At 38.9% G+C, this 8,725-nt stretch overlaps 1 protein-coding gene and 1 long non-coding RNA gene across 2 annotated transcripts; both read right to left on the reverse strand.

Moving 5' to 3' along the window:
• Window positions 1-715: 715 nt before the first annotated feature.
• On the reverse strand, window positions 716-2,154 carry LOC18014852. Its single transcript, XR_002898767.1, has 2 exons — window positions 1,743-2,154; window positions 716-895 (listed from the first exon to the last, which is right to left on the reverse strand). It is a non-coding gene; the product is annotated as an uncharacterized LOC18014852 (long non-coding RNA).
• Window positions 2,155-4,646: 2,492 nt separating this feature from the next.
• LOC18014486 (F-box protein At3g12350) lies at window positions 4,647-6,532 on the reverse strand. Its single transcript, XM_006397293.2, has 2 exons — window positions 5,496-6,532; window positions 4,647-5,273 (listed from the first exon to the last, which is right to left on the reverse strand). The coding sequence occupies exons 1-2, from the start codon at window positions 6,324-6,326 to the stop codon at window positions 4,839-4,841; spliced, it is 1,266 nt and encodes a 421-aa protein (XP_006397356.1). The 5' UTR covers window positions 6,327-6,532; the 3' UTR covers window positions 4,647-4,838.
• Window positions 6,533-8,725: the final 2,193 nt, after the last annotated feature.

The raw sequence follows: 8,725 nt of genomic DNA on the forward strand, positions 1-8,725 counted from the left end.
ACAAGACTTGACGATTCATCTACAGAATTCAATTTAAAAGGTTTTTCTGTTTGTGCTTCTGACTGGCCTAATGTAACAGCGTTGATAGTTCCAGAAGTTATGTGTGTGTTACCTAGAAGAGGTGTTTCACGTGAACATGGATCAAGAACATATGGATTTGGTGTTCTGTACACACATGCAACAGTCATAACTGAATTGTACGTACACTTGGGATGGTGAGCCCATAAAGATTCTCGGAATAAAATGATGATGCGTTTTATTTTATTTCGTATGTTTTGATGATGTGTATTCCTCACTTAAATCAAACCAAAACAACCCAATTGGGGGTTCCTTAAGGAAAATCCCTTGATGGTATAGTATATCTCTGGAAATAACCCAATGGAGAAATGCATGCTTTGGGATTCCTTAGGAAAATCAAACCAACTTGCCCAACACTACACGAAAAACGGGCTTTAGTAACGGCTGAAATCTACTATCTAACGATATTATAGTGTTTAGTTAAGCGCTCTATTATCACCCGCGATAATAGTTCTATAACAATTTTATATGCTGCTAAATATTCTATAATAACGCTTTCTTTTTGTCATTAATAGTATTATTCATATCAATCTAGAATTAGATTTTTAATTTTTAATTTTAATTTTGATTTTTAATTTCTAATTTTTAATTCTAAAAGCTTCAATTTTAATTTACAAAGATGACGATCAAAACAAAATTTACAAAGATAAAATAATTATCATTAGTAGTAAAATATTTTACAAAGACAACAACAACATATTAAATAAGTAAATCACTTGCAACAGAAATGGAATTTATCAAACTAGATGAAGTTAGCTTCATCTTCTCGTCCAGTTCCTTTCTATGCTCCATCAAAATCCTTTTCAAGAGCCTCTTTCTGAAATATAAAAGGAAAAAAAGACAATCAGATCAAAATCCTCACCTAAACCAACCAACGAATGCAAGTAAAGATAGTCAGAAAAGTATATAAGTGATAAAAATAAACTCAACAGTTAAAGTTTTGAAATCATGCTAATGTCAATTGAGTGGTACGAATTGAGGTTGTGATAGAAAAACTATACGAAGAGTGTACAAAGTCAAGTGTGAAGATGATACAAAGACAGAAAACAAAGGGTCAAGGTCTGGAACTTCAGAAATGAAATTAAGGCAGCAAATACAAACAATTAAGCCAGCTTTCAAGTAGCCATTTATGAATAATAGAATAAAACTACAGCATATAAACTTAAACAATTACATCTAAGGCTCTGCAAGATACTGAGAAACAATTTAATCAAACATCAAATAGTGAAGTCGAAACCTCAACAATCTAACAATCCAAAAAGAGGCCAACAAAAATTAAACTCTATTAGATATTTAGATCAAATCTCAAACTAGATCTCTTAGATTCATACACACACAAAAACCAGCTGATGTTGCTTGATTTCTATCTATGTTTATTTTCATTTCTCACAATCTAGGGATGTAAAAAGCCATCACCATAATCAAAGAACAGGATAAACACAAGCCGCGAAATTGATGAAATCAGAAATGAAAACGATGAGAACGATACGATATAATTACTGTGACCTAAAGATAAAACACAGAATCACAAAAATCAGGGTCCGATCTAAATCAAAGAGCTGAAATACACAACACGGAGATCTAGAATCAAAATAACGAGATCGGGAGCCATGCTTAACGAAAATGAATGGAAATGAAAGAGATGAGGAAAATCCAAATAAGACCTTGCAGGGACGACCCTTGATGATGATGTGACCACCTTTACGGATGTTACCGGCCTGATGGGGATACGTCTTGGAATCTTTGGCATCACTGGACTCGAAGTGGTGCTCTTAATCCGACGAAGCGAGAGAACAACGGAGATGGAGGTAAGAGAAGAAGAAGAGATTTGAGAATCTATGGCGGAGGCCTTGCTATCTCGCAGAAGTGATCCCTTTTCTGGCGGCCGTGAGAGACACTGCTGACGCGGGAAGGGCGATCAGCACAGAACGAGAAGGCGGCTAGGGTTGGGTTTTGAGAGAGTAATCGCCTCTCAAAGGAAAGAGAGAAAAAAGAGTAAACCCTAAACCATTTCTTCTCGTAGTATATTAATATTTAGGTTTTTGACTTAGTGAAAAATTTTAGAAGGCGGAGTCTTAAAAAATTTTAAGCGTTTTACTATGTCATAGCGTTTAAGTGTCATATGTGCTATTAATATCATGCTATAATATCTTAGACCAAAAAAAATTAGAGCCTTCTTTGTTTTTTTAATCTGACAAACAAATCGATAGCGTTTGAAATTCACAAACGCTATATAAAAATAAACGTTAAGTCAAATATAGCACAAATACATAGAACGCTATCTTTTAATGCTATTAATAACCAATATTCTTGTAGTGCAAGAGACTGGAGGACCAGAAGGGTGAAGAGCATCCCACGATTTTAATACAGAAAACATCTCCGACACACTGACTTGATCTAATTAATCTCCATTTGAAGGCATCTGGCCGAGAAAAATTAATGCAATCGACAGAGGGAATAACAACCTTCATGAGCACCGAGATGTGATGTCTACCCCTCGGTAAGAGCCATGAGATATCTGAAACCACTTCACTAACCGTGAGTGAATGCTGAAGACCCAGAACTCTAGGGCCATTTGAACCAGTTTACTCAATCAATAGCCCTACCCTTGTCCAATTGTTGAGCCAGAACTTTGCCTCTTCTCCCAAACTCACTGTACAACACAGAAACGGTATTGGTAGGGGACAAAGTTTAGGAGTCCTATCCATAACCAGCTCTTAGAAGAATCCACCAAATAGTCCTAGAAGGACCACCCTTGGAGTATAACCTTCTTTACCCAATATACCCAAAGTGACCCACCTTTCATAAAGAGAAGCTATATATGCTTGAGACCAAACACCTTATTCCAAGCATCAAGTCTTCGGAGACCCAAATCTCCAGCTTCCTCTGAGGTGCATATTGAATCCCACAAAACTTTTGCTCCACGAGCTGAAGCATAAGCACCCAACCTTATAAAAAGCACACTACATTCTCTCCAATTCTGACAAGCAATCTTTTGGTAGAGGAAAGACCACCGCCCAAAAATTGATGATTACAATCATACTGATTTTTTAAGCTGCATCCGGCCAGCAAAGGAAAGATGTTTGACCTGCCAAGAGGAAATTCTTCGTTTAATCCTATCAAGAAAAGATTGATAATCCTCGGGCTTCATTTTATGAGGCAAAAATGAGAGACCGAGGTATCTCATTGGCAAATTACCATGAAAGAGGCCATACCGATCCGAGAGGCTTTGGGTTAAAGAGCCATTACCGCCATCCAAAAACATAGCATATTTCCTCAGGTCAATAGTTGGCCCAGGGCTTAATAAGAACGACTAAAAACCTGGCCCTTCAAGAGATCTGTCAAAATCATCAAATAACACCGATACATCATCTGCAAAGCTCAAATAAGTTATAAGAGGATCTTGACACATCAGATGTGAGCGATCGTTTTAATGATTTGACTAAAACTTGAATCACTAGGAACATGATTTGGCACTAAATACCTTTGGTAATTGTACTCATTTTGGGTGGTGTTTCAATGTTCTTATTACCCTAATATTGTCACCACCCTCACCATCTCTTCTATTTTGACTGGTGGTTTCATGTAGCATCTGGACTCAAAAGAAGCGTAGGCCAGAGGATCCATATTAGATAGCTCTTATGCTCTTTAGGTGGATATTAAAATTGGTTGTTCTGGCACCACATTATAAACATGGGCCGATCACATCTTTGAAAGATGTTTGTGCGAGATTAAGGGTATGAAACAATCATACATGAGAGTTATGATTCACGCATGTTTCAGATAGTGTACTTATGGAATAAAAGTCGTGAAGGATAGCGTTTATAAAAAATTCAGCCAACCTTATCAGATACTCGTATATGCGAAACTTAATGGATAACCTTTTTCGATTTTCTCTTCATCTATACGCTTATTCAGATTTCTATTTTTAAATAAACTTGTCTTCATGATTGATAATCAAATCGTGGATGATATAAATTTAAAAGTTTCAAACCGGCAAAAATATATGATATGATATGAAGGAAAAATACATGATATGAAAGTATTAATCGATAAAAAAATTGATTTAATCCAGACTCCTTTGTATAATTGTTTCAGAATACTCCCAATCTTTTAGTTTTTTTAATGATCTTTTTATATCGTTTTAGAAAAAAAATAAAAATTTATTTGTACTTTCGTACTGATATAAACTAATATAGAAATTCGATCAACATTGGAATCCACACAGGGTACGTGCCAAACTCATTAATACAAACTTAAAAATAAAACTATTAAACTAAGAAAGTAAAATTATCAAACAAATTATTCTTAAGAAATAGTATATAAAACATCTATGAATATGAACATAAATTAAATCTGTGGAAAGCGCGATCTCAGCCCTCGTGATTATATAACAAGAGTCACTCGAGTTTATCAACCTTGATTTAGGTTGCTATTTTGTAATAACGCCATTACAGAGCTGATCATCACCACTATATTGGCAAGAGTATGCATATTTATTATTCATTCATGCAAGAAATACCTGAACAAAAAATGATCAACAGAGAATATCAACCTCTTCAAGTAAATCCATTATTCATTATTTATAACCATTGAAACAGTTACATAATCTACAGGAAACAAATAAATACAAAGCGATTCCAATGATCTGACATTAAATTTGAAAGTACCAAATTCACCTGAGTCGTTCTATGTACATAAAAGGGGATCAATGATCATTAACAGAATTCACAAGTCAGAACCAATAAAGAAAATCACTTTCAAGCTTCTAACACATCAGCGAGACAACCATCATCTTGGGCAACACGTTTCAGATCAATGATAAATTGATCTCGAAGAAACCCGAAACCAAAAGTCCCGTTCTTGTACAACCAGACCCGCCCTTCCCCTCTGGAAAAACCACTGCCATTACCCACTTCTCCCGGCAACACCAGATCATAACTAGAGCTCGTGTACAACATTCCAGATACGACTTCTTCATGAACTTCTTCGAGGAGAGGAGTGGTATGGATTCGACCATCCAATATCATCTCTTCTTCAACTGAAAACGGAGATCTGATAAAAGCTTGATTCGGTGTCCAGAACACAGGAGAAGTGTGCCGTGAGAGTGACAAGTCCTCTACTTTTCTGCATATAATGCCTCCAACTTCATCATATTTCACCATATATAACTCGAGGCTCCCCTCACAAAATCCCTGCCCAGTTCAGGAATCATTCACAATGAGCTGATGAAACTTAACAACACAAACCACTCATCATTAAAAGAAATGATCACTGCACCATTGTGAAGATTGTTCTTTTCATTCATCCCCTTTGAAATGAGGATCTTAGCTACAAATTAACTAGCTTTTTCTCACAAACATTATCAATGATTATACTATAGCTGAAATCAACTTGAAGAAGTTGCAGAACCAGACCTTCCATAGGCCCTGTAATGGTTTAGTAGGCGTAGGCGAGAAATCAGCAACCTTAATAAAGTGTTCTGGTTCCCACTTGATCCTTGCTTGTCTCTCCTTCTCCTTCTTCCTCTGTCTCCTTCTATCACCTCCTGGGCTCGTCCTATTCGCCAATTGAGTATACATTTCCGAAACAACAAAGCTAGGCGATGTCATATCATCGCTCTCGTCGTCTCCGGAGCTAGATCCTTTAGAAACCGGACTCTTCTGCTCTTCTCGAAAACATCGATTCTCCTCCACCAAGATATGACCATTTCCCATGAAATTCACATCCACTGGAACGAGATTGCCTCTCGAATCACCTAATTCGTTTAGATCAGTGGCAACAGATCTGAGATTACCATCGAGATCAAGGAAATTCTCAGTTCGTCCCTCCGAAGAAATCCGCATCACGAGAAATGGCGTCTTTCGTACCTGATATGTGTCATCGTTAATGGCTAAAACCCTAGATCCCAAGACGAAAGAGGAACCCCACTCGAAGAAAATCAACGGCGGCGATGAACCGGCGGGATTTGCTCGGCCGCATAGTCGCCAGAATCCAATCAGATTTTCTAATCCTTTCAGAATCTTGTATAGGAGCCGATATGCGATTCGACCGTTTCCCCATTTCTGGATCTGCGTTTTTTTTCCCCATCTCCGATCGCACATAACGTGCCAGATTTTTCTGTCTTCACCACATAACGAGGCGAAGCGTTTTGAAGTGCAGGCGAAGCTGGATATCTCTGTCGGTGAGAGGAAGGACAAGACGCGGAGCTGGAGATCCTCCGGGATTTCGCAGAAGGGAAGTGCCATTTTTTCTCAGATTGAACTTTCTCGGGAAAAATAATTTGAGTGTTTGGCAGATAACAAAGGGTGAGGATGAAAATCAGAGATTTTTAGGAAAATGAGATAATCGGATTTTTAGAATTCTCAGAAAAATATTCGTCAGACAAGAGCGAGATTCATGGTGTGAAACAGATTGGTCTGCCCCGAGTTTTACGTTTTGCAAATTGAACGTTTTGCAAATTGAATCTAACCGATCTGTGAAATACACGTTTATTTCTTACTAAACAAAAATAAGTAAGTACGTTTTAAAACATCGGCTGTTCAGTCATCCGTCTAGGTGATTTTTTTGAAATTTGGTGATTTTTTTGAAATTTGGTGATTTTTTTGAAATTTGGTGATTTTTTTGAAATTTGGTGATTTTTTTTGGAAGCTTGGTGATTTTTTAGAAGTTTGCAACTCTCTATCCTTTTCCTTCTCACTAAAATTTGCAGTCTCGATTAACTCCGATCTTTTTGTTGGCCATTGTGTGAGGAATATTATCATTAGTCAACTATTGATCCAGATGATCACTAAGTATGATTAAGTGTGATAATAATAGGATTGGAGCGAGATTTCTGTAATTTAAAAAAGATTTGGCTTAGAAGAAAGAAGTTGACTTCAAAATGAACAGGTCGGTGATCGTATTATTTATATTAAATAGCTCGAGTGTTACAAGTGGTTTATCAAGATAGAGAAATATATATTTAGAGCTAAAAAAAAGTCCCTTCATAAATGAGCTTCTTCGAACATTTATAGCCCGGTTAAACAGATAGATCTCCGCGTATTCAAGATAACGTGGCAGCTGCAGCGTTTTTAAGGGATATAATACTTGAGCCTCGCTCTCGAGCTGCTCCTTGGCGGAAAGGTAATGCTCGGCGCCGAACTACTGTGCAGATATGGCACTATTGGCAAACTGCTTCTCCATGTGTCGATTCTTGTCCGGTTTGGTCACTTTAGCTCGGCGTGACATCCGTACAATAAACCTTGCTGACTGGATACGTTTGACTTTTTCCTTGATTTGACTTTCTTGACCAGGCCTTAATTTCAAAATGGGCCGAGCTAATTGGGGGGGGGTGCTAAGCCCACCTCCAATAATAGCCCCCCCAATTCGGTGTTTGAGGAGATAATTGAATACACCAAAGTCTCTTTGATCTTTCTTAGCTCGGCACATCTTAGCTCGGTTTGGAAAATGAACCTAGGGCAATTGTTTCATGCTTTCGTGTTGGGCGGGAAAATGGAATTATTTTTCCCGCCTGGATTCTCGAATTTCCCACACGTATTCCCTATGCAAAGACACCAAAGAAATGTCTCCCGCTTTTTACCTTTTTTTGCGGAAATCGAAGTGGACACCAAAGCAGCACCATCGTTAAAGTTTGCTCGGTTATTGCACCCTTTCGCCAAGTGTCAAACCGATTGCTTTGTTGTCTCTTTCCTCTCTATTTAAACCCTCCTTTCCTCTTTTCTTCTCACTTGCATAAGAAAAACACAGGTATTCCTCTTTTCTTCCTCTCTTATGATTTCATTTCCATTTGCTGTGATTTCGGCTTTTCTCCTTTCTCGGATTCCTCCGATTTTTTCTTTGCTTTCCGTGATTTCAGATTCTCTTCTTTAATTGTTCTTGTTTCTCTGGTTTTGGGCATCTCCTTCCTTCGATTTTCTGCTTTGCCATTTTCAGGCATCTTCTTTCCACATTCTTCGACTGTTCTATGATGGCGTCACTATTCTAGGGGATCAGAGCTGAGTCTGAATCTGATTCAGCTTCTCCTGAGGATTTCAGTGATACAAACCCAAAAAGTTCTTTGCCTGGAGCACACAACGTCGCCCCGACGCGATGAGGAAGATGAAGCCAGAGAGCTCGCCTGAAGGAGATCGAGATCAGGAAGTTTTCCTCCGGCGGAAGCCGAGCTGGTCGTGGATGTCAAAGCCGTGGAGGTGGGCGGACCACTATAGCTCGGAAGCTCCGGGCTCAAAAGCCTCCGAAGGTTTCTTATTAGGATGGAGGCTCCAAGAGTTGGAGTTCGATGCAGAGCGTAAAGGTGGTGCTCTCCAAGTGCGGGGCCCCTGCAGATATCGAGATTAGGGTCCCTGATGAAGTTTATCGTCCTTGGACTCCTCCTGCGAGGTTTGTTTGCCTCTACAAAGCTTTCTTCACTCAGTGCGGGCTACCTTTCCCCCTCCCCGAGCTGTTCGTCTCCTACTGCGAAAAACGACAACTGGCTTTTTTGCAGATTTGTCTGACCACTGTCCAGGGTATCGTTGTGCTGCTAACCCTGGGTTCTGAGTGCGGGGTTGATGTGACTCGCCATCTCTTCAAGGACCTATGGATTCATAAGGGCATCCCGGCGACCCCAGGGATCTTCTACGCCTCCTTCAAGCTGGCTGTGGCG

Source organism: Eutrema salsugineum, unplaced genomic scaffold (genome assembly GCF_000478725.1).
Source record: "Eutrema salsugineum unplaced genomic scaffold, Eutsalg1_0 scaffold_3, whole genome shotgun sequence".
In the NCBI taxonomy this organism is placed as follows: Eukaryota; Viridiplantae; Streptophyta; class Magnoliopsida; order Brassicales; family Brassicaceae; genus Eutrema; species Eutrema salsugineum.

Excerpts from the sequence above, each read along its gene's own strand:
- LOC18014486 (XM_006397293.2), bottom strand. The coding sequence starts at position 6,326 with ATGGCACTTCCCTTCTGCGAAATCCCGGAGGATCTCCAGCTCCGCGTC. Across the intron at positions 5,274-5,495 it reads CATTACAGGGCCTATGGAAG|GGATTTTGTGAGGGGAGCCT; the intron begins GTCTGGTTCTGC and ends TGAACTGGGCAG.